The following is a 24,828-nucleotide window of genomic DNA, read 5'->3' as shown; positions in this document are numbered from 1 at the left end:
CTGTTATGATGCACTCCTCAGGGCTGCCTCATTCCCTGGCTCCAGTGCTGGGATTGCTCCCAGGAAAGCTGGAGAAGAAGCCCAAGAGGATTTAAAACCAAAAGTCTGGGCTGAAGTCCTGGGCCTGAAGCTGTGTTGATACCACAGTAAATGAAGTGTAACCCAGCTGAAGCAAACTGAGCTCGGTCAGTGCAAGGCTGGCATGGGGGAGGGATTGGAGAGATTAGATCTGATCTTGCATTTATCTCTCCTTTATAGGCTGTTCCATGGGCCTTAATAAATCATTAAGAAACCATCACGGAAAGAAAAAGCAGCTTTGCATAATCCCTGGACCAGCTTCATTTTGAAACACAGGAATCTTGAGAAATAAGCTGGTAATCTCCTGCAAAGGCACGAGGAGGGAGAAGGCACTGTGCCGTTTAATTGGTGTATTTACAGGGAGGTCTCAGCCTGAAGATGAGCACCACATTCCCAGGAGGTGTCACAGCATCCTGCACTCCTGTGGGTGAGGATTGCTCTCCTTTGGCTTGGGGCAGGTTTGGAAGAAGGAAGGCACAGCCAGAATTCAGTGTGTCATGCTGAACCAACCCAGTGGGTTCACCTCACCTCTGGGATTTCTCCTGGAATGTGCCCCTGCCAGCAAGGTGTTGGTTGGAAGGGCTCTTCACCATTTTGCTGGTTAATAAGATTTCCTAGCTGAGCTCTGGATCACATCAATGGCTTTGTAAAGCATCAGGAGTTTGGGTGGGAACCTCTGGGGAGGTTCTGTGCTTGGGAAAAGGATCCCAATTCCCCCCTGCTCTTTGGGAGAGCTGGAACACGAGGTGTGGGCTGGTGTCCTCTGTTCCCAGGGTCCTGTTTGGTGAGGGGAAAGTGAAGCAGGTTTGGGGTGTGTAAAGTGAAGCAGTTTTGGGGTGTGTGAGCTCAAGGACAGTCAATTGTGGGGTGGGGGAACATCCCTGCACACAGGAGAAGCCTCTCCCAAACTTTTCTCCTTTGGAGAAACCACAGGGATCTTTATGAGCTTTATCTTTCTGGCTCCTAACTAGAGCAGATGAAGAAACCAGGAGAGAGTTTGGGGCTGGGGCTGGAGCAGCTGAGCCTGCCCTGGTGGGGTTTGTGGGGTTTGTGTCCCTGGGGCTGTGCCTGGAGCTGCTCCCAGCCCTTCTGCCCGTGCTGGGCTGGCTCTGGGAGCCTTGTGACAGCCTCGTGGGGCTGTGCCTGCCCGTGTGCAGGCAGGGGTTAAACGCTCCGAATTTGCAATAGGCAGCAGCTTTCCCATATAAGAGCACTGCACTCATTGGCTCTCCCCTGCACTGAGAAATCTGGCCAGTCATTTCCTGTGCGAGCCCTCCTTCACTTTGCAAAAAGCCACACAGTTGAGTAAATCCCAGGGATCTGGGGCTGTTCCTCCTCCCAGGCAGCCTGGATTCTCTCATGGAGCAGCAGCAGCCTGGAGTTGCACCCTGTGCCATTGGCAGCCTGCTGGAATGAGCCTGGGCTTCTCTGCAGGGCTGCTCTCCCATGGATGGAAGTCGTTCTGGCTCTGCCTTCGTGCCAATTAACACTTCTGGGTGCTTGGTTTCTGCTGGGAGGTTGTTTCCCCTCTGAAGGAGCCTTGTCAGATCAGTTCTTGGGTGGAGCTCGCAGCAACTTCTGGTAAGTGCTGAGCTCTGCTGACAGCAGGGCTTGGTGAGGTCTCAGGGAGGAATAACTCAGCTCAGAAGTGCAAGTTGGGCTGGAGAGCAGGGAGTGCTCCCTGTGCTTCCCAGGGATGCACAGGGTGGGTGGGTACATCACAGGGTCCTTTTTTACAGGAGCTTTTTGCTCTTGCTTTTAACCCAGGCGCTCTGTCTGTGCAAGACTGACAGTAAATAACTCCTGAGAGATGGAAACTGCAGCTGAGAAATGATTGTGGGGAGAGGAAGACAGAAAAGCACAAGCAAAGTGTTATGGAAGTGCAGATATCCTTCTGAAGGATTCAGCAGATGCACCAGTAAGTGTTCTGGGGAGGGAAGGGAGTCTGAAATGGGATTTAAGGGTGTGAGCAGAGGAATGTTTGTCACTAGAGCGCAGACTAAACCGAGTGCCTGGATTATCATAACAGTTTGTCTCAAAATCAGCCCTTGGATTTCTTGCATGAAGATGTTTTGTGGCCGTTTTCTGCTGAGATCTGTGTTTTTTCTCACCTAACCTAAGCCAAAATTCTTGTGCTGTGTCCATTTACCTCTTTGCTGTGCAGGCTATGGAGTCTGGCTGTAGCAAGGGAGATTTCTCTCCGGAGGAAACCTGTTAACCATTTGGAGGGAGTGCATGGGAATGAGGAGGAGTTTTTAGCCAAAGCTCTGCTGCAGGTTGGTAATTGTGGATGTTTAATTAATAAACCCTGTGACTGCAGCCTGACTTCAGGCAGTGTGGGGTGTGGGGTGAGATGCACCCAGGTAAATGTGCAGAGAATCCTCCAAAGAGTCAAAACAGAGTTCAGGAGGCCTCAGAGGAGAGGAGGGGGCTGGTGGGAGCTGGGCTGAGCTCTGTGGGCAGTAGATCTGGGGGGGCTGAGCTCTGTGGGCAGCAGATCTGGGGGGGCTGAGCTCTCTGGTAGCAGATCTGGGGGGGCTGAGCTCTCTGGGCAGCAGATCTGGGAGAGCTGAGCTCTCTGGGCAGCAGATCTGGGGGGCTGAGCTCTCTGGGCAGCAGATCTGGGGGGGCTGAGCTCTGTGCAGGCTCCCAGGGCTGGCAGTGACCACAGGGCAGGGGCTGTGCTTGCCTTGGAGCTTGGATTCTGTGCCCGCATGGATAGCCAGCAGCTCCAGATGTTGGGGAGATCCCCTCATTTTGCCCAGGGTGAAATGTCGATTTGTGCAGGTGTTTTCCCTGCCCAAAGCTCCCAGCAGGGACCACGGGCAAACCCAGCACTGTTCACAGAGAGCCCTCAGTGAACCTTTATCTTTTTGGCCACATGGTGACCAGGCTGTGCCTGTGCTGGCTGCACTGAGACAAGAGCAGCCACCACAGGCTCCTAAAGAGCCACTTTCCTTGCCTTTTATGTCAGGAGCCTGTGCTGCTGCCAACAGGTGAGGTCATCTCACCCAGGGGTTCAGATGTGCTGCACACAGCTTGCCTGAGCTTCATGAGCTGCTTCTAAACTTCTCCTAAACCCCTTTAGGACCCTGAGCCTTTATTCAGATGCTCCCCCCGTGCTGAGTTTGACCAAATCTCCCTCTCAAGGGACCCGTGGTCGAGCTGGGAACTTTCTTTGTGTCGCCCCAAACGCCTCTGGGGTTTGTGAGGAAATTGTGTTAATTGTCCCCATCCCTTGCAGGTTTAGTGCCCCAACAGGGAGCATCTCTGTGCATCTGCAGGACCATCCCTGCTGGCCATGGATAAATTCACAAATGGGCAGCCAGGCCCAGCTCAGAGGAACAGGCTCATAGGATTGCTAGAAACTGATGACAGCATCCAGGAAGATAAACCTGCCCCGAGCAAAAAGGAAGAGAGGTCAGGCCATGGAAGGAAAGGAGAGCCACAACCCTTGGAGACCCCTTATCAGAAGGAGAGCAGTGAATTTGCCCCTAAAATCAAGATTAATCTGAATTATCGGCCGGGACTCGTCAGCAAGTGAGTGACTTTTGGGTATTTGGCAATTTGGGGTCTGATCCACACTGACCCTGGCTGACACTAAAAATGGCAATATATCAATATTACAGCATGTGCTGGGAGGTAATTAAAAGCCAAAAGGTGATGTGTGAGGGCTGTGCTGCTCTGGAGGTGTGTGGGGTGTGCTGGGGGTGTTGGGGTCAGTCTGAGCTGGCCCAGGCAGCCCCTTTGGGTTCCTGCACAGCTGAGCTGCCCTGGCAGGGCTGGCACCAGCCTGGGAGAGCTCCCAGCTCAGGATGGGGCTGACCCTGCTCCTGCAGCTCCTCTCCCTGCTCTGGATCCCTGCCAGGGCTGCACATCAGCCTGGCTCTGGGAACTGCTCCAGCTGATGGAAAGAGCAGCCACTCGGGAGAATGCTGGGAAATAACTGTCTCTATTTTTCCCTTGACTCAAAAATAAAACACTTCAGTGTTTTGGGGTTTTTTGTGGTTTATTTTTTTTCGTTTTGTTTTGTTTTTTTTTTTGGTTTTTTTTTCCCCTGCCACCAAACTCTCCTCTGCCTCCCTCCTTCCTCCTCTGTCCCACTGGAGCTCTCTTGTCCCTGCTCTCCAGAAGTTCCTCACACTCTGCGTTTGTCCCGCAGCCAGAAGGACCCGAATCGCTTTGACAGGGAGCGCCTGTTCAGCGCCGTGGTCAGGGGCAGCCCCGAGGCACTGCAGGGTTTGCTGGAGTATTTAAGGAGGAACTCCAAATTCCTCACCAATTCCGAGTACACAGGTAGGTTCCTGCTCCTGGAATTGTTTGAGATGCTCGTGGTTCTTTGCTTTCTCCAACCCTCTGTCTTTATTTTCCTTATGTTCACTCAAAGGTGGAGAATGCCATTAATTAAATATATCTAAACTTTTTGCCTTAGGACTGCTAAAAATACTGCTAAAAACCTTCAAAATTAGGATTGTATTTGATCCTACAGAGTTAAGTTGTGAATCAAGCACACCCACAACCCATTCCATCCTCTCTTCCTGCCAGATGCAAAGACTGGGAAGACCTGCTTAATGAAAGCCCTGCTGAACTTAAAAAATGGGAGGAACGACACAATCCCAGTGCTGCTGGAAATAGATCAAAAGACACAGAACCCCAGGCCACTCGTCAACGTGTCCTGCTCTGACTGTTTCTACAGAGGTGAGGAAGATTCTGTGAGATGAGCAGGAAGAAAAGGGGACCTGGAGGTTCTGCTCACACTCAGCCCACTCACTTTTTATTTCTGATTCTGGTCCTGTGTCCTCTTCAGCCTTGAGTTACACCCTCCTTGGTCTGTAAAATGAATGATACATGCTTAATACCCCAAGAAATGAGATTATTTGCTTGGGGAAGTGTAAAAAGTAGTTGTAAAGGAGAAGGAGAAGTGGTCTGTTGTTGTTAACTGAGTTCTGCTGTTTGGCTGCTCTGAGCAGCACCGTGGTTCTCTCAATCCTGCTTGGGGTCTCAGTGCCTGGCAGGGGGAATTGCCTGCCCTGGGGTTGAATTTCTGATGGTTTGAGGTTTGTTGGGAGCCCTCAGCTACCAGCCCTGGTGCCCATCACTGGTGCCACCCCACCCTGTCCCCTGGCAGGGGCACAGTGACAGGTTTGCTGTGTCCTCAGGCCAGACTGCCCTGCACATTGCCATCGAGAAAAGGAGCCTGGAGATGGTGAAACTGCTGGTGGAGAATGGAGCTGATGTCCATGCCAGAGCCCACGGGGAATTCTTCAGGAAGAAGAAAGAAGGAGTTTACTTTTATTTTGGTGAGTCACTGTGGAACATGTTCCTCTGGGGTTTTTATTGCCATGCTCTATGTGATGCCACTAATTCCAGATGGGTTTGCCCCTCTGTTGCCATCTTCAGTGCCCTTTAATCAAGCCCTTGATTTATTTAAATGGCAGAATCCTTTCACATCTGGGGTGCCCATTGAGCATTTCCATCTTCTTTGGGTTTTTATGTTTATTCCTTCCAATAGTTCAGATTTGAGAGATCAGTGGGAAAGTGTTTCAGCTGCCCACAAAACAGAATAATTGTTTATTGTAAAACCCTTTCAGAATCTGGAAGCAGTGAGGCAGAACCTATTCTGTGTTTCAGTGATAAAACTGTAGGCTAAACATATTCTAGGATTGTTTTTTCCCCTTTCTTTAATTCTTTCTCCCCCATTTCTGTTTCCCCTCCAAATTCTGCATCCCGACCCCTTCAGGTGAACTCCCCCTCTCCTTGGCTGCCTGCACCAACCAGCTGGATGTGGTGGATTATCTTTTAAACAACCCCCACCAGAAGGCCAGGCTGCAGGAGCAGGACACCCAGGGCAACACAGTCCTGCACGCCCTGGTGATGATTGCGGACGACACCGAGGAGAACACCAAGTTTGTCAGCACAACCTACGTGGAGATCCTGAAGGCAGGTGTGAAGCTGGACCCCACCTGCAAACTGGAGGAGATTGTGAATTATGATGGATTAAACCCCCTGCAGCTTGCTGCCAAGACAGGCAAAGTGGAGGTGAGGACAGCAGAGGGGCTGCTGAGGGGCAGGGATGGTGGGATTTGCACCCTTGGTGTCCGGTGGGGTTTGGGGCTGCAGCATCTTCACCCGACCCGTGGTGATGCTGCTGTGCCATGAGGAGGCACCTCCAGGCTCTCAGCTGTGCCCTGCAGAGCTCAGCTGGCTCCTGCTGCTGTCCCTGCCCTGTCCCTGCTCCCTGCCCTGAACTGCTCCACTCCTGGGGTGCCAGATGTGCCTGGCTGCTCTCAGCCACATCCAGCTGTTTGCAGTGGCTGCTCTCAGCCACATCCAGCTGTTTGCAGTGGCTGCTTTCAGCCAGATCCAGCTGTTAGCAGCCAGCTGTGCTGCGTGGGGGAGCTGCTCTGGGTGTGCTCAGCACAGCAACTCTGTCCTGTGTGTGTCAGATCTTCAGGCACATCATCCAGAGGGAGATCAAGGAGCCCGTGTACCGGCACCTGTCGCGCAAGTTCACCGAGTGGACGTACGGCCCCATCCACGTGTCCCTGTACGACCTCTCCTCCCTGGACAGCTTCGAGGAGAACTCTGTGCTGGAGATCCTGGCCTACAGCAGTGACACCCCGGTGAGCCCCAGCACAGCTCCAGCTTTGGGTTTTTCTGTCCTTTCTCAAAGTGTTGCTGTGGAATTGTTACTTTTCCAGTTGGCTTTCCGATGATTATTTCTCTGAAAAAAAGAAATTTATTTGTAGGGATTTTTGCAGATTTTGTTGTTGGCATGGCTCTGACCATTCATAATTTGAGAGAAATTTTGATCCTTTGTTTGTCTTAAGCCTGGGTTTGTTCAAATACCTTGAGGAAGTGACTTCTATGCAATATTTATCTTCCACACTAAAATACCTGACTGGATAATCCCTTAACAGCTCCCCAGCTGAAGCCATGCAGCTCCAACCCTTAAAAAGACAATTCTCTGGTGAATTCCTGCTGGCACACAGGTGAGTTTGGGTTGTTGTTTCCCCACAGAATCGGTACAAGATGGTGGTTTTGGAGCCCCTGAACAAACTGCTTCAGCAGAAATGGGAAACATTTGCTTCCAAGAGATTTTACTTCAGCTTTGTCTCCTACTTGTCATTCATGATCATCTTTACAGCCATTGCATACTATCAGCCCTTGAGGGTCAAGGTAGGTGCAGTGGTTTTATCTGGCAGGCCTGGACGGATGGAGCAGAATTTCAAAGTTGTGGGTGGGTGTCATCACTGCCTCTGCCCATCTCCACTGCTCTGGTGGTTTTGGTTTTGTCTTGCAGCCTTCCTTCCCAGTGGAGTTCACAGCTGGAGGCTTCCTCTGGGTGTCTGGCCTGATCATTATCTTGTTAGGAGGCATTTACCTGATCTTTGCTCAGGTAGGGGGATCTCTTGTGGGGTTTCATGGTGAGACGGGAGAAAAGGAGACAATCACAGGCAGCAGGATCTGTTCTCTGGCATCAGGATGTGCAGGAGGGAATCTCTGAGACACTCAGGGTGATCTGGCAGAGACAGGGCAGCACAAGCCAGGCAGGGCCAGGGGGATCACAATTCCACAACAACAAATAATTCTGAGAGACTTCTGTGATTTGTGGTATTAAAATGCACCTCTGGCATTTAATGCAGGCTATTAATAAAGACATTGGGCTGAGCTGTGATTCAGCCCTTGTTTATCCTTGCCCTTTATAAATAAAGCCTTTTTTCATCTGGGAGGGATGACTTTGGGGATCTTGGAGATGAAAGGAGAAGCACATGGAGCAGAGCTTCCCCCTGGGCAGGGCAGGGCTCCCTCTGTCACAGGCTGTGATGGATGCTGAGCTGATTTCCCTCCCCCAGAGCCTGTACCTGCGCAGGAGGCGCCAGTCCCTGAAGACCATGTGCTCTGACAGCTGCATCGAGATCCTGATGTGAGTCCTGGGGCTTTGGCACAGCTGGGAACTGCTGCTCTGGGTGGAAAAACAGATCCTCTGCCTCTCCTTCCTCTTCTGCTGCCTCTTGTCCTTGGCTGGGTGGGGTCCATCTGCTCAAACGTGCTTTATTTTATTTTATTTTATTGCAAAGATCTGCAGAGGTGAGTCAGTCACCTCCTCTTATTTTCTCTCCAGCTTCATCCAGGCATTCTCCCTGCTGCTCTCAGCAGTGCTGTATGGGGCCAGCTCAGAGAATTACGTGGCTGTGATGGTTTTCTCCCTGCTCCTGGGCTGGGTCAACACCCTCTACTACACCCGGGGCTTCCAGCGCACCGGCATCTACAGCGTCATGATCCAGAAGGTCAGGGCTGGAAAAACCTGCAGGGAAAGCTGCTGGGCTCTGAGGAGCTGGGCTGATGTCCTGTGGAAACACAGGTTTTGCAGGAAGGTGTTAGGTCAGTGTAGTCAGCACATCACTCATTGGGTGCCAGGGAACATCCCAGGTGGAGCTGGCAGCTGTGAGCTCCAAACCAGCTCCAAACCAGCTCCAAACCAGCTCCAAACCAGCCCCAAACCAGCTCCAAACCAGCCCCAAACCAGCCCCAAACCAGCTCCAAACCAGCCCCAAACCAGCCCCAAACCAGCCCCAAACCAGCCCCAAACCAGCTCCAAACCAGCTTCAAACCAGCACTGCAGACCAGGGTGGCTCCCTGATGCTGCCCAGCTTGGCCTGACAAATGTTTCCAGAGCTACAGAGGAACCTGGGACTGGGAGGGCAAAGCTGAGGTGAAACCAGGTGCCAGGGAAGAGTTCTGGTCACCACCTGTGCAAAGCAATGGAGATGGAAAGGAGAGGGATGTGTGTGTTGAAACAATCTGGGAACAGCCCTAGTGGGGAGCCAAGAGGGAATTTATTTGTTCCAAAGATATATTCATACTAGGAGAGGGATATCTGTGTTAAAACATTTTGGGAATAGCCATAGTGGGGAGCCAAGAGGGAATTTATTTCTTTCAAGGATCTGTTCATGCTATTCATACAAGCACTGTCAGATGAAGCTGCCTGTGATATTATTTGCCTGTGGAAGTAATTTAACACACAGTAGTAACTTTTAAAACTGGATAAAAGGTGTAAACTGTTTATGTGTGAGATCACCCTGATGATTTCCCGTGAGATAAAGCACAGCACTGCCCTGGTTTGTGTTCCAGACCATCATGAGAGACCTGCTGCGTTTCCTCTCGGTTTACATGATCTTCCTGTTTGGCTTTGCTGCAGGTGAGCCCTCTGTGAGCTGGCTGTGTGCTGAGCAGCACAAAGCCCTCTCCTGAGGGCTCACAGTGTGCTTTCCCCCCAGCCCTGGTGACCCTGATGGGCGATGCCCCCTCGGTGTCCCAGAACAAGTCTCTGGCTCACCTGGAGAGCTCGGGCAGCCACGCCATGTACGGGGGGCTGCTCAGCGTCTCCCTGGAGCTCTTCAAGATCACCATTGGCATGGGGGACCTGGATTTCCAGGAGCACGCCAGGTTCAGATACTTTGTGATGCTGCTGCTGCTGCTGTTTGTGATCCTCACCTACATCCTGCTGCTGAACATGCTGATTGCCCTCATGAGCGAGACCGTCACGGATATTTCTGGCTACAGCAAAAGTGTCTGGAAGCTGCAGGTGAGGCCCAAAACTCTCACAGTCAGAGGTGGCAGTGCCTGTCTGTCCTTAGCTCAGATATTAATGTGGTTTTTACAGAGAGTTGTCATCCTGGCAGTGCATTTCTGGGTGTATTTACAGCTCTCTGTGTGCTGAACTCGAGGAGCGTTTTGGGGTTGGGTTCCACAGGGATTCTCCAAACCCAGGGGAGATTCTGAGTGGGGAAGGCTGGGCTGGGCTCTGTGTGTGCCCTGGGTTCTGTCTGACACTGTGGGTTTTGTTCTTTCAGAGGGCAATTGCAATTCTAGAGATAGAGAAGGCCTGGCTGTGGCGCCAGGGTGGGAAGAGGAGATCTGGCTGCTTCATGTCAGTGGGGCTCAATAAGAAAGATGAGAGGTGGTGTTTCAGGTAAGACAGATGCACCATTCCCCCCTCACCCTCCAGCCTGGCAGTGGGGTCACAGCCTGGGAGCCACAGGGAATTCCAGCACTGACTCAACCACACATTCCTGGGCACATCCAAATTTGTTGGTGATTGCCAGGCTGGAGATTTGAGAGTCACCTTTGTATTAAGAACATTCCCTGAGCTGCAGAATTTGAATATGCAGGGGGAGAAGATGTTTTTTACCTCATGGAGCTTTGGTTACAGAAGATCCTTGCTCCAAAAAAAAAAAAAAAAAAATCTGTTAGGTGCTGCTGCTCCAGCCAAAGCATCAGGGTGGTGTTGGCAGGATGAGCTGGGCTGGGAGGCTGCAGGGCAGGGAGATCTGCCTTGAGATGCTGCATTCCAGGCATCAGTGGCTTGTTGCATTTTGTCTCTCCAGAGTAGAGGAAATTAAATGGACAGATTGGGCAAAGGATGTGGGAGTTCTGAAGGAAGAACCTGGAAGCACCAGTGATTCAGAAATAAATCCAGAAGGTAAATTAAATCATGAAGAAAGGTCTGCAGTATTTTTTGAGCTTCTTTGGCAACAGAATTTCAGGCAGGCCCCAGAGCAGCATCACTTGTGAGCTGAGAAAATAAAGATTGAGTGTGGGTCTGGACCTGGCCAGAGTTTGGGAACAAACAGAGTGAAGGAGATGCCATTCCTGCTTAGCTCTGGGGGAAATGGGCAGGAAATGCTGCTGAGGAAAAGCAAGGGCTGCTCTTACCTCTGGTTCAGTGGCCCAAATGGTGCTTTTCCTAGGAGAGGTAAAATTTAGGCTGCACATGTTAAAATCCCAGGGCTTTTAGAGCCTGCATTGGGCATTGGCTCTGGCAATGCTGTCAGATTCTGAGATCTTTGGTGGGCTGGGAGGGAGCTCTGTGGGAAGCAGAGCTGTTGCTCTGTTAGAAAGATCTTGTCCAGCCTGGGCAGGAGCCCCAGTGGGTTTGGACACCACCTCCAGTGTGGATTCCTCCTGGTGCCAGTTTTGCAGGGCTGGGGAGTGCTTGAATCATTCTGTGGTGTGTGTTGGGTGTTCCCTGAGCCTTCCCCGTTCTAAAGCTGGGTCCCTTTGTCAGCGTCCTGCTGATGAGGGGCTGTCCTTGTGTCCCCTGCTGCAGAACCCAGCTCCTGGAAAAGGCCAGCACAGAAAGCAGCCCGAGCAGCAGCCCCAGAGGAGCAGTCCCTGCTGCAGCCCCAGCCAGCAGCCACAGAGATGGTGCCTCTGCAGAGACCAACCAGGGAGCTTTGACAGCTTTTCTGGACTTTTCTCCATCTTCAGAGGAGGAGCTCTTCCTGCAGCAGCTGCAAGGACTGCAGGCATTGCCAGTGGCAAAGTGCATTTGGTGCAGGACTGTGGTTCAGCCTGTGCCTTTCAGTACTGGCATGCACTTCAATGATTATTTTCCTCTGAAGAAACTGTTTTTACTCGGCTTTCTCTGCCTGACACTTTCTTATCACTATGCCTAAAGATGCAGAGGTGGGGCAGTGGGGAAGGCAGAGCTCTGAGTGTGCAGGGATAATGCTCCTGGATAATCCTCATGGAATGAGCTGGCTGAGGATGGCCCAGCCTGTTCCTCTGTCCCAAGGGACTGCACTGAGGTGCTTTGGAATAAAGAGTGTTGTAGAGTCCTGAGAGCTGCTGAGGGTGGAGTTGTGTTCTGTGCTGGTGTGAGATGTGAGTGGGCAAACACTCACCTCCATGGTTAATCCACACCAGGATCCCATCTCCCAATTCTGGAATGGAATTCTTTGCACGTTGTCCTAAAAGGCCAGGAGGTGCTGTGGATTTCCTGGACCTGGAACTTTGTGTGGTGGATTTCTGGGTTTGTTTTTCATGGGTAGAATCCTGCTTGTGGCCCCTGAGAGACTGATGGGCCAACAATTTTTGTGTGGTTTTTGCTTCCTGTCTTGCTGCAAATATCTGCAGAAAAATGTCTGTTGGTTTTTTTTTTGTGACTTACATCCTGCTTCAGGCAGGAGGGGCAGCCTGCTGGGAGAAAAGAGATAAAAATGAGCTGTCTCTCTTTTCACTCTATTTAACAGTAATAACCTGTAACATTTCTGTAAACAATACAGCAAGTATTAATTGAAAATGCTCATTTTTGGATATATTTTTAGAGTTTCTGCCTTTCACAGGAAGGGAGAGAAGGTGTTATCAGTGTGGCTGTAAGTTCTTACCAGGCTCCTGGTTGCTGCTGTGGGAGTTAACTCTGGTTTCTCAGTTTGTGCAGCCACATCTGAGCATTGTGCTGGTGCTGATGCTGCACTGGATGCACCTTCCAGCCCAGCAAAGGTTGGTGAGAATCCCAGGAAAGCTGCAGACCACGAGGTTTGGCAGCACCTCCAGTGAGATCAACTCTGCAACCTGAGCTCTGTCTCCATTCCACTCTGAGTGAGGTTTGGAGGTTTTTCTTTTGGAGACCATCACCTTAATCCTCACTACATGCACGTGACAGGCAGCAAAAATTTGTTTTAAAACTTATTCCCTGCACTTGAGTGTGTTCTTCCCCCTGTGCTGGGCAATTCCCCTCCAGCCTCACTGCACTGGGACTCTGAGTGGGAACTCACTTTTCTTGCTCCAGCTTCTGTTGTTTTCTTGCTTTGTGAAACCTTCAGCTGCTTTTTCCATCTATGGCTTTGTCCTAAGTGTTCCCAAGATTTGGCAAGGTGCTCATATTGCACGGAAGGCTCATCTGGCATATGATAAATCTATTGCTGTGCTTGGTGCTGTGCTGTGGCAGGGGCACTTGGAGGTTCTGAGGAATTGCAGGATCAGATCTGCCATCCCTGGCTGGAGTCTTGATTCAGTGACCTTGCTTGCAGTTTGGGGAAGCTGTGGGCACTGGCAGCTTTCAGCATCACCTTCCTCCTCAGCCATCCCTTGAATCTGCTTCTCTTTTAAAGCTTGGCAGTGCTCCTTTATCTTTTGGTCTGCATCAAAAAAATGTTCTGCTGTGGAGCAGAGCTTGGCATGCCCAGAGCTCCCCAGTCCAGCCCAGCAGAGTCATGGGTGCAGGATCATGAGTGGCAGATTTTGGATTTTGGGGTCCACTCCTAACAGATGATAATGTTTTGTAGGGAAACCCTTCTACAGATGAGCTGTCCTCTCCCTTCTCCCTCTGCCTGAGAACCCTTCCTGTGCAGAGAGGAGGTTTTGCAGGGCTCTGGTTAAACACAAAAACCTCTCAGAAATGGCAGGGGAGCAGCTGCAGTTTCCTTCCTCTGTCTGAAGCTCTGCAGCCCCAGCCCTGCCATGACCAGGCACAGCAGCTCCCAGTGCTTCCCACTGTTCAAACCCTCTGGGTGTGCTTTGCTCAGAGTTCCCTGGCTCCTGGCAGGGTGAGAGATGAACCTTGGGCACCCAAACTCCTCCTTCACCCCCCTGCACTGCCTGGTCCTTGCTCCTCTGTACAAGACTGAGCTCTCTCACAGCTTATCTCTGCAATTTTCCTCAAAGAAACTCCATGTCTGCTCTGTGTGGTCCTCAACTCTGTTTTCCTCAGGGGCAGAGGTGGAATCAAACCCTCCTTGTTCTTCAGATAATTTCCACATTTGGATTTTTCCCCCCCTGTTTTCCAAAGGCTGCTCTGAAGCTGGAGCCAGCACCAGGAGCTGTATCCATGAGCTGATTCCTTCTCTCCATCTCCCTGTGACCCCACTTGCAACTGAACATATTTTCCATTGCCTGTGGAGCTCGCAGAGGGAGCCTTTGAAATGTGACAGCCCCAGGGCCCCGACAAAGAGCAGATGCTGTCTGTGAGTCCCAGCAGCTGCCCAGGGCTGGGCTGAAGGGTGGGGCTGGTGGAGTTTGCAGCTGGACTCGTCCTGGGGCTGCCTCTCACTTCTGTGTACAAGAAATTTCATTTCTTGCTGTGGGACTAAAACAAAAATTAAAATAGGGTAAGAAAAAAAATTTTAACCCCCCACCCCCCCCAAAAAAACCAAACCAAACCAAAACAAAAAAACCAAAACAAACAAACAAACAAAAAAAACCAAACCCAAAACAAACCCAAAAAACAAAAAAAATCCCCCAAACCAACAAAAAACCCCAAACAAAAAACCCCTTGCACTTTGCAACCTCACATCAACTTCTGCAGCACAAAAAACCCAAATTTGTTAGGACCAGGCACAGGCTCAGGAAGATGGAAAGGTGTGGCTGTGGCTGCCTTGGGGGTGGAACAGAACTGTTACTGAGTGCAAGAGGGGTTTTTCTTTCTTCCTCTTTTGCCATAATATTTTATTTTTTAGCTCAGATTTGTGGCATGGGGAGTGTTACAGCATCTCTGGACTGTGAGGATATTGTCAAATGTTAAACAGAGGAGGAGAGTTGGAGGAAAGTGCCCCTGGGGTTTGTTGCACTCTTTTCTGAGAATCCTTGGAACATTTTTCTGGGCAGAGAGAACCATGTCTCTGTTTCACTGGCAGAAGAGCCATCCCCTGCTGACAGTGTTGGTTTTGTTGGTGTTCACATCTCCAACACTGAAGTCAGGGACTCCATCACGTCAGAAAAAATAATTCTGCTATTTTGGAATCCTCTGGATGGAAACCTTCATCCATTAGGACAAGAATGAATCTGCAGAGTGCCAGAGGCATTTCCTTTTGTTCATCCCAAGCTTACAGTGCTTTACCTCTGCAGCAAATGCACTGGAAGGAATCATGGAATTTGGGAAAAGAGTGGGAAAACATTCAGCTAACAGGGCTGGGCTGTATTTCTGTTCCACTCTCATGGGTCACAGGGGGGAGGTCGCCAGCTGTGCTATTCCTTTTTCCACTGTCACATTTTGAATAATGGTTTTACTGCTGCTAAACTGGTTACAGGATCCGTCCCTGAGGATGGCTGGAATAAAATAAATAATAGGAAACGATCCACATATAAGTAGATATGTGATGTTTTGTTCTAAAAATTGCCCTTACTGCTGCAAAGGCCACTAATTCTACAAAGCTATATATAGAGAATTCCAGAGAAAGGGCTGCCTGTCTCTCTCTGGAGCACAGGTTGGGTTTTATTTGGGATCAGAGCTCTGCCCATGGATGTGAAGCCTGATGGGCTGACAGATGCTCTCCTGGCTGGAGCTGTTTGATCCTGGTTGAGGGAAGAAGGAAGGGTTTACGTCCATTGCCTGGAGACAGAGGTGAAAACACTGGCAGCGTAAACACTCCGTGCTGGGGATTTTCCAACCATGCCTGAGCAGTGACAAATAAAACATTCCTGCTTCGTGCTCCCTGCTGCATGTGCTCTCCCTGTATGGTAGAGGAGTGAGGGCTGCAGCCAGAGCTCCTGGCTCAGTCATTAGAAAATAGGAGAGAAGTGAAGAAATAGAGTTATTCTGTCCCCAAGGTGTGCTTTTATCCCAGGCTGGTAAAATCCTGATTTTTACCTGTGTGCAGGAATTGCCCTTTGCTTCTGGGGTCGTGCAGAAAATGAGAGATCCTACAGGATGTGTGACAGCACCCAGGATAAAAGTGAATTGTGTTGTTTTGGACAACCCAGCAGGGAACCCTTTGGTGCTGGGCTGGATTTGCTGGGGGTGGCTGGAGCAGAGCAGCAGCCTGGGCACTGCAGGACTCACCATGGGCACCCTCTCGTGGCTCCTCCTGCACAGGCTGAGGGTAGGGATGGATCCTGCTCTGGAGCAGCCTGGCAACCCCCTCAGTTGCTGCTGATTTAAGAAAAGACCACACAGTAAGATTTATTTTATTTTTTTTTAAATGCAAGAATGCTGTATTTGCTATAAATCCTTTTTTTGATGTTTTTAGGCTGGTTCATTCTCCTTGAAAAGTCACTTCAGTGTGCAGGTGACATCTCCTTGGAACAATCTTTGATTTCCCTGATGGGCTCCAGGACATTGCAGATCTCTGGAGGACGTGATTGTGCTCTGGTGGGTAATAAATGTTGTTTTTTAGTGTGCTGGGGAAATGCTTCAAAGACAAATATAGAATCTGTGTTCCATGCAATGTGTCATTATTCTATTTTTAATTCAGCATCAGAGGGAGACATAAAAAAAATAAAATCTTTCCCAGTGATAGAAATTATCTAAAATATAAACCCTTCAGTCCAAGTTACAAAGGGTTTTGCCTTGTATGTCTAAAGATTTGGACAAGTAAGAGATAGTGAACATGAATTAACACAGATGAAGGTCTGAGAAGACCTTGATGTCTGCAGTTCAGCACTGATAATTTATCTTGTTTATTCCAAAATTAATTTATTTACATACTGTCCCTCATTTTCAATCAGACCCCTGTCAGCTGAGTGACCTGTGGAGTTCACAAAGACAGAGGTTGGGCAGATGGATTTGATTTTCTCCTTGCATTTTGGATTTGAAAACAAACTCTAGATAAAGAATTGGAGCTGCTAGATAATGTGTTTATCTAATGGAAACATAAATGCCATGGTTAATCCTGAAGCTCTGCCCATACTGGTGTATTTTGGCTGTCTGCTCCTTCAGGCTCTTGGGATTTTGTGTGTTCTGAACATTCCCAGCAGAAACTGGAATTTCTGTAAATAGGCCAGCCTGCTCCAGGTGCCACAGCATGGAAACACTGAGCAGCTCTTGCTCTTGCTGCCAGGCTTCCTTAAAACGTTTTTTTCCTGTAATATTTCAGCTCCAAATTTATATTTGATTCTGTTCCTTATCTGCTCTCCACTGACTAACTCAAGACCAGCTGTCCTCTGTCTCACCAGCCTGAGAGAATCCTAATTTTCCAAAATAGCAGCCAGCAAAATTGAGCATTACCAGTGCCTTGGCAAGGTAAAAACTGGGAATTCTGGTCGAGATGTGTTGCTGCTTTAGTAGCAATTAGGAGTCTTTACCACAATTAAATATTTAATTAGGTGTTCATAAAGCAGAGGACACCAAAGTGGGGACAACACTCAGCCCTGAGCAGTAATGAACACTAATGACTGTGGCTGCTGTGCCCTCAGGGATTCTGATGTTGTTGTACATTTATTTCCTCAGAATAATTCATGAGATTCTGCAGTGTTGGTCAGCATTGCTGAGAACCTCTGCACACAACATCTAATTGATAATTATCATTGAACTTCTCCAGGAACATCACTCACAGACAGGAGATGTTTATTGGTGAGTAGAAAAAGGAATAAATCTCATCCCTGCAGAGCTGTGCCCCTCAGCTTGAATATTTATTCAAGAAAAACTTCTCATCACTGGGAAAAAAAATAATATCATTGTCCTGTGGCAATCCAGGGGTAAAGAACTGGAGCTTCTTTAACAAGAACTTGTCCCCAATTAAGACTTTTTTTTATGGTGTTGCTTATAAACCTTTTCCTGGGAGCTGAACTCATCACTAGAGGGTCTTTTAGTTTTAATTCACTGAGGTCTTGGGAATTTTGTTTGTGTGCATGTAAAGATATTCTGAATCTGCTACCTCAGGAAAATGAGGATTGTTTAATGTGACCTGATCTGTGTTTGCTTTCAGTGCCCTCACAAGGGCACAGCCACAGGACCAGCTGCACTGCTGGCTTGTCTTTGACAATCAGATTCAGAGCTGTACTCTCCAGATTTTGCATTTAGAGTTCATGTAAAACGTCACCTTTGTGTAAAAAGTGTTTTCTTCAAACTCTCAGAGGTGTTGTTTTTTTTTTTTTTTTTTACTTTCCCTGCAATTCACCTTTCAGCAACATCCCATTCACACAGTGCTTCCTCTCTGGGGCTGTCCCAGGAAATCCCAGAACAAAGAGACAATAATCATCCTACAAATCCCAATTCTGGCACTTCATTGGGAACAGATGAACTGCAGAGCACTGCACCAAGGAGCTGCTCTGTTTCCATTTAACACAAGGCCTCACTTCATTCTGAAAACCTGTAAACTTTCTTTTTATCCCTGGTAGTTGTTTTACCAGGACCTGAGAGTGCTAATATTGATCAGCCATCTCTCAGGAGCTCACATCAGCCAGCAGAGGAAGACCTGAGGCCTTGCTTGATGAGTTCCACAAGAATCTTTATTTCATGGGAAGGGTGGGCAAGCAGGATTCTCTCAGAACAAAGGGCAGACAGTCACATTTATAGGTTTAGAGGGGATTCAAACTACAGCCAATAAAAGTTTATACAAAGAACAGCATCCAATCTAAGTGAGAAGTTCTAAAGGTGAACTGACCAATTACACAAACTAATTTCTAACCAATTATCTTCCAAAGTGTTAGAGAGTGACCAAATTCTTAAGGAGTTTGGCTCAGCCTTGGTATCTAGGAACCCTTATCTATTATAGCAAGTTCCAGGGGAAGATGGCTTTGGAGGAATTGGATCATCCACAAAACCCCACCCTGCAGATTGGCTGAGGAGCTGAGCAAGTGGAACAGGGCTTAAAGTCAACCTTGAATGATGAAATGTCACATAAAGCAGGGAGGGTCTGCCTTTGGGATTGAAAAGGAAGCATTTTCCTACACACCCTGCAGAATATTGAATTAATTGGGCTGCTGCATTGTCCTGTGTGTGAAAGCAGTTGGAGGGAATAATTCCCCCAGATTCCAAGAAGCAGGATGCTCCAGGCCTCTCATTAAATAAAACCTTTTTCTGTCTGCTCCTAGGAAGGAACCAGTGGGGGCCACCCTGAAGTGACCATGAATGTGGAGATGCCTGTGTGACAGCTCTGCTCCTGAACCACCCCAAAAATCTGCATTTTAGGGAAGTGCAGAACAGCCCCACAGCTCCCAGCAAAGTGCTGAGAGGAAACCCAGCACAGTGATTTACTACCCAAACAAACCTTGCAAGAGCTCCAGGGAAGGGAAGGAGCATTTCACTTGTTAGGAGGAGAGCCTAAATACTGGATTTATCTGATTCAAGACTCCCAAGCTTTTATTGGGCTATTTGTACCTAATTTGTTTTATGGGAGCAGTCCCAGGCCGAGTTGAATTTCCCAGTCTGTTTTTATTCAGCTCTAAGGAGAATTCCTTCCTTGGCAGCCTCTCCTGCTGGGCACTGTGGCCAACCAGCAGCACCATTAACTGCTGCAGTCTGGAACTGTGAAATTTTGGGCAGAAATTGTTATTTTCCATTTTTTCCTTCCTCTGAGCAGCTGCTCTTCATTCTCTCTCTCTTTCTCTCTCTCTACACTGAGGTCAGAGCTGCTCTTCCTTCCCATTCAGCTTCTCAAGGCAAGAGATCATTTTCATACTCCTGCACCTAATGTCTCATTTTTTTCCAGAAGGGAATGAGCAAAAAGTACATGTTTTAACAGCACCCTGATGAGTTACAGAGTATTCACAGGGTACTCCATATTTTATCTGTCTTCTCCATCAAAATAGGCAAAATTTTTAGAGATTTGGCACTTGGATGAAAGCATTTCAAGTGAGGGGTGCTGGCTTCACCACAAAATTCACTTTGGCCTGGAAACACCAGAATTCCCACTTGGAATTGATCTGATTTATCAATTATCCCAAACTAGGCTTGTTCCTTTCATTCTCCTAAAGCCTTTGGATCCACGTGAAAAATCTTTCCCTCCCTTAGGATAATTTTAGCTTTGTTTTAATTTCCTTGTTTCAGTAAAAGATGGAGCACCCTTTAAGGTTCTCATTTTGGTGTGGTGTTTATTAAATTTGTGTTTTCTGAAGGGGCAAACTGGGTTCTGGGTCCTCTTCCCTTAGCAGGGAGAGCAGATATTTAAAATATAGAATCCAGTTCCAAGTAAAGCTTTCACTCAGATGAAAACATGTTCAGGGCATTTAACTTGATTAGGGGAAATTTACTATTCCAATTCCTTTTTTGTCACCATCCTCCCATTAAAATTTATGAGGGCTGATTAGTACATGATATTTTTTCCTGCTTTTTTTTTTTTTTTAATCAGAGAGCATCTTTAAAAAAGGAAATGAGGGCTCAGCTCTGGCAGCTGCACTTCCTTGCAAGCACAGTTTAAAGCAAGGGTTTCTATATGAATTTAATGTCCAGTTTTGTGGGATGGGTAGAAGCCTTACATTTTGATTAATGAAAATTACTACCTGTTCACAAATCAGCAAATTGGTTTGCAAGGAAACATTCCAAGGTTTCAGCTCTCAGAATCTCCAACATTACTGCACCAGGATCCCCTGGGGGCTGTCACCTCTCCTGGAATTAATTCCTGCCAATTCCCCATCCCTCCTGTACAGCCAAAAATCACAGAAACAAAGGTCCAAGGCAGGCAAAAAAAAAAAAAAAAAGTGGTTTTATCCATCCTTTTTTTTTTTCTTTTAAAGCATAAATGAAATTAGCACCATTGTGACTGAGGAACACTCCTTGATGTCAGATAAGCATTCATTGCAGGCCTTACCAAGTGGGTTTTGAGACTGTTCAATTACAGTGCATTACTTTATTTAATTAGAGGGGGGGAAAAAAAAGGTTGAGAGGATGCCTGGGAACATTCCAGCACAATTTCCATCTTAATAATTTGAAGCATTGCAGATTGTCAGGTCACTTTCTGCAGTGTCTGGAAGGAAGAACAATAAATCCCAGGGTCTCCTTGTTGGGTTTGTAGAAAGGAAACTTCCAGAGAGGGTCCAAGATGAATCTTTGAGATGCACATAGATATTTATTTATTAGACTGCATGGAAAGCATTCCAGCTATAATGAATTTGATGATGCTGCCTCAATTTCTTAATGCATCTGTGTCATTGGATCATCATTTAATTCACTTTAGTTGGATTTATTTTTCTCTTTAGCCCAGTTTCTTTAATAAACAGGAATGTTGGCAAAAGCAGGGAACTGGGATTTAATGTAAGGAGAGTTTCCATCTGCAGTCAGGGCTGAAGAACATTTATTACCTTGAGCATTTTCTTCTGTAGATAAACAAAGAAATTGCTTCAGTGCTACCACCAGGTTACAGATTTGAGTTCCTATCAGTATACAAGGCCACAATATTATAACCATCAAAACCAGAGAGAGGGAATAAAAAATAGATTAGTGGGTTTAAAACCCTTTACAGACATTTCACATATTTACATTTTGTACCTTCATTCCAGGTATAAATTTTGCCAAAATTAAATCAAAGGATGGGTTTTCCCCTTTGTCTCCAGTGAGCCAACCATTTAACCATTGTCCTCACTGTGCACAGCTGATGAGTTTTTACTTTTTAAAAAAAATCTGTAAAAAAGACAATCCAGTAAAAAAAGAACTTTTAATAATCTAAGGCTAAAATGGCAATTTATGTGAAATTCAGAGCACTAACTGAGCCTGAAGAAGTCTTTTCTCCCCTCCTTTCTCCAAAGTCAGCCCTCTAGCACCCCTCAAAACCAGAAGGTATCTTAGTGCAGAAGACTTTGAGGGGGATTTTTCAGGACATTTCAGGACAATCAAAACACTTCATTGTGCCAACACATACAAAAAGCAGAGGAGAAAGGCAGCACTGGGGGCTCAGTCCTTGCACCTCTTCTCACTGGAAGAGGCTGCTGTGGTGCAGAACATCATGGGCAGACCCAAAGGTCAGCACTTCCCTGTGGAACTTGTTGAGCTGCATCTTGATTTTCTTCAGGGCAGGAGTTGTTGCCTTTCTCTTGTAGCTCATGCCTTTCAGGAGTTTATCAGCCAGGTAGTGCAGCCAGAGGACGTTGCTGTGTGGCTGATAGGCAGTCCAGTTGTTGGAGCTCTCCTCTTTCATCTGCCTGTAGATGTCAAACTGGTAGTCCCCAGTGCCTTGGAAGAGCTCCTGGTCCGTGGAGAGGTCACAGAACACGGTGAGCCCATCCTTCTCCAGCCGCGACAGCGTGTAGTCGATGATGTTGACGTGGATGCCAGCTGTGGGGATGGAGTGTGTCTCTCCATTCAGCACATACTGAAGCTCTTTGACATCTGTGTTTTTGACCAGCACGTTCCCCCAGTGCAGGTCCCTGTGCTCGAAGTGCAGCTCCTGCTCTGCCACGGCCAGGGACGCGGTGACCTGGTGCAAAACGCTCCTGGCCAATGCCAGCGAGGAGAAGCTGCTCCTCATGCACTCCAAGTCCCGGCCTCCAAACTCAAACTCCAGCACCATGAAGAGCTGCTGGGCCCCAAAAATGTCGGGCCTTTCATTTTCTGAGCCTGTTTCTTCGTGGAATTTGTCCCAGGCTTTGAGGAGATAGCTGGGATAGGCCCCTTGGACACAGTGCACGGAGTACAGGCTGATGAAGCCCACAGTTCTGTTCACAGAGCCCTCAGACAGAATACTGAGTTCTTTTGAAATTATTACCTCGGGCAGAATGTCCCCAAAGCTCTTCTGAGCTGCACCATTTATTTTTTCAGTCCCCTCAATGGGGATTATTTTTAAGGCCACAGGTCCTCTCTCGCTGTCAATCTGGAACACCTCTCCAAACACCCCTTCTCCAATTTTCTTGCAATCTTTCATCTTATTTAAAGGAATGCAGTCCTCAAAAGCAATAGGCCCCTCCTGGTTGCATTCTCCAAACACTTTCTCTGCATCTGTAAGGAGCAGCTCCAGGGCAGAGGAGGAATCACTGGGAGCCAGCAGGGCCATGGGGGAAGCAAACCAGGAGCAGCCCTGAGCTTTAGCAGCAGACAGGCTGGCTTGGTACCCTGAAAGGTGAGATTTCCCTGAAGAGTTACAGAGGATGCTGCTGCAGAAACTCTCATCTGTGGTCACTTTCTTCTTTTTATGGAAGGACAGAGATGCCCGAACTCTAGCCCAGGAATAAGAGCTATTGAGTGAATAGTCATTGTCTCTGACACCTACAGACATCTCCAGAGCTCCCTTCCGAGCTCGTTTTTGCCTCGTTTGGAGTCTGAAAATGGAGTTGTTGGGGTGCTGCTGTCTCTTGTTCTTGTGCCTTTTTGGACGGAGCCTGGTGTGCCTGCCCCAGCGGCTGGCACTGAAGCCACTGATACAAGCTTTCCTGCAGGTGCTGCCCTCTCCAGGGACACCCTTGGTCCTTTTGTATCTGTTCTCCAAGATCCCTTGGCGGCCCACGGGAGATGCTGGCAGCGGGCAGGCAGGTTGAACATCACCCTGCTCCTTGAGTTTCATGCTCTTCATTCTCATTGCCACTTCCAGAGGTTCCAGAACCACCACTGGCACAAGCCGGTACTCTTTGGCTATGTCTGTGTGACAGCTCGAGCTTCTTTTTGCCGAATCTCCGGCGGGAGGAGACGGAACCTGGCAGGGTTCCTCACAAGTGCCACTGTCCCGGGGAGCAGGGGGCTGTGGCTCACCCTCGGCGGGCGGCAGCGCTTCCAGGGGAGCGCTCGGAGCTTCCTGCGGGGACGGGGCCGCTCGTGCCCGGCAGGACCTCAGAGCGCGGCGGGACCCCCGCAGCCCCGGCTCGGCCTCACAGCTCCGAGCCAACCCTTCGGGTCGGAACCACTCAGGCACCTCCTCAGCAGCGCCCAGCCGGGAGCGCCCCTCGGGCGAGCTGGGGGGCAGCAGGCGGGAGTCGCTGAGCCCCGAGCCGCCCTCGATGGTGGTGCTGAGCAGCAGCGAGCTGAGGCGCACGGGCGGGCCGCGGCGGCGGCGGCGGGGCTGGGGGCTGTCCCCGGGGGCCGAGCCGCTGCCGGCCGTGGAGCTGAGGGGCGGCGGGGCCCATTGCGGGGTGCTGCACAGCAGCGGCCGCCGCGCCGCGCACAGCGGGCCCTGCCGGCGGAGCCGCGAACCGAGCGCCGGGGACGGGCACGGCGAGGACGGCGGCGACCCCCGGGGCTCCGCTCTGCGGCCGCGCGGCTCTTTCCCCTGGTTCCATTTCTTTTTCTTCTTCCCCGCCGGTTCTCGGTTCTCCTTCCCTCGGCCCCGCGTCTCCGGTTCTTGGTTCTCCTTCCCGGCCGGCCTCCGGTTCTCGTTCCTGCGGGCCCGCAGCCGCCTGGCCAAGGAGCGGCGCTTACCCGGGGCCTGCAGGCGGCGCTTGCCGGGCGGCGAGAAGTCGGGGTCGTCCGAGGGGGTGGAGTTGGCGCTGGAAACGGAGAAAGCGCTGGAGGCAGCGCTGGAAGCGGCGGAGGTCGAGCTGAAGAGGCGCTTGCGGTCCTGCGGCGGCGAGATCCATCGGTCGGGCGGCGGCAGCGGGCGCAGGTAGCCGGCTCGCCGCGAGTAGGTGCGGAGCATCCGCGGCCGCAGCGGCATGGCGGGGCCGGGCGGGCCGGGCCCTTTCCGGGAGCCCGCCCGCCGTCCGTTCGAACGGGTATCGCGAGATCGCGCGAGAGCGGCCGCGCCCGCCCACACCGCGCGGGGCGGGGCTTGGGGACAGGCCACGCCCACCGGACACGCCCCGGATGTTCCCTCACGGTGCTGGTGCCGCTCCCGGTGCCCCTGGCACTGCCTCTGGTACCGGACACAGCCATGCACACCACGGGTAGTGGCCCCTGGCGTGTCAGGACCCCCCGGGATGGGCGGTGCCAGCGCTGCTCCAGCAGAATTATTTGGTTTTACCCCGTGTTCTGTGACTGTGCATGGAACACACCCATACGTGTGGGTTACACCTGGTACAGAACGTGTCGCTTTACCGGGAGGCTGCGGGGACACCGGCACGCCTTGCCCAGAGGGGATGGGGATGCCCCATGGCAGAATTGGATAAATCCTTGAGCAAGCTGGGGTAGGGAGGTGTCCCTGCTCTTTTGAGAGATGTTGGGAGTACATTATTGTCCTGATTTAGGGCAAATTTGAGAGAAGATTTCTTTTCAGTTACCAATTTTCAATTCAGTTATCTTTAAGGTCCCTCCCATCCCCGGCATTCTATGGCTCTATATATTCGTGTATTCCACACATGTATAAAACCACGATGTATTTCAGGTACATCCCAGACTCCAGCTGCCGTTCCCTGGCTCAGGCTGTGCCCTGCAGTGAAGCTGCTCTAGTG

At 49.7% G+C, this 24,828-nt stretch overlaps 2 protein-coding genes across 3 annotated transcripts; one reads left to right on the top strand and one right to left on the bottom strand.

Annotated features, from left to right (window-relative positions):
* The first annotated feature begins 1,312 nt into the window (after positions 1–1,312).
* On the top strand, positions 1,313–11,434 carry LOC117006143 (transient receptor potential cation channel subfamily V member 2-like). 2 transcript variants are annotated; one of them, XM_033078466.2, is made up of 18 exons: positions 1,313–1,659; positions 1,846–1,996; positions 2,243–2,354; positions 3,323–3,618; positions 4,241–4,374; positions 4,624–4,776; positions 5,238–5,378; positions 5,819–6,117; positions 6,525–6,701; positions 7,099–7,257; positions 7,382–7,477; positions 7,935–8,005; positions 8,204–8,369; positions 9,214–9,280; positions 9,360–9,667; positions 9,936–10,054; positions 10,470–10,564; positions 11,192–11,434. In XM_033078466.2, exons 4-18 carry the CDS (start codon positions 3,380–3,382, stop codon positions 11,320–11,322), a joined length of 2,355 nt encoding a protein of 784 aa, XP_032934357.1. In that variant the 5' UTR covers positions 1,313–1,659; positions 1,846–1,996; positions 2,243–2,354; positions 3,323–3,379; the 3' UTR covers positions 11,323–11,434. The 2 variants fall into 2 exon arrangements, with proteins under 2 accessions (XP_032934357.1, XP_032934359.1); XM_033078468.1 differs by having other exon boundaries at positions 11,150–11,240.
* Positions 11,435–20,358: 8,924 nt separating this feature from the next.
* Positions 20,359–24,095, bottom strand: HASPIN (histone H3 associated protein kinase). The gene has a single exon (XM_033077931.1). It carries the CDS (start codon positions 24,093–24,095, stop codon positions 21,429–21,431), a length of 2,667 nt encoding a protein of 888 aa, XP_032933822.1. The 3' UTR covers positions 20,359–21,428.
* Positions 24,096–24,828: the final 733 nt, after the last annotated feature.

Source organism: Catharus ustulatus, chromosome 22 (genome assembly GCF_009819885.2).
Source record: "Catharus ustulatus isolate bCatUst1 chromosome 22, bCatUst1.pri.v2, whole genome shotgun sequence".
NCBI lineage: Eukaryota > Metazoa > Chordata > Aves > Passeriformes > Turdidae > Catharus > Catharus ustulatus.
This window is presented reverse-complemented; position numbering and strand designations above follow the sequence as displayed.

Coding starts and splice junctions, on each gene's coding strand:
- LOC117006143 (XM_033078466.2), top strand. CDS start 3,380: ATGGATAAATTCACAAATGGGCAGCCAGGCCCAGCTCAGAGGAACAGG. Junction 8,006..8,203: donor AGCTGCATCGAGATCCTGAT/GTGAGTCCTGGG, acceptor TTTTCTCTCCAG/CTTCATCCAGGCATTCTCCC. Junction 9,668..9,935: donor AAAGTGTCTGGAAGCTGCAG/GTGAGGCCCAAA, acceptor TTGTTCTTTCAG/AGGGCAATTGCAATTCTAGA.
- HASPIN (XM_033077931.1), bottom strand. CDS start 24,095: ATGCCGCTGCGGCCGCGGATGCTCCGCACCTACTCGCGGCGAGCCGGC.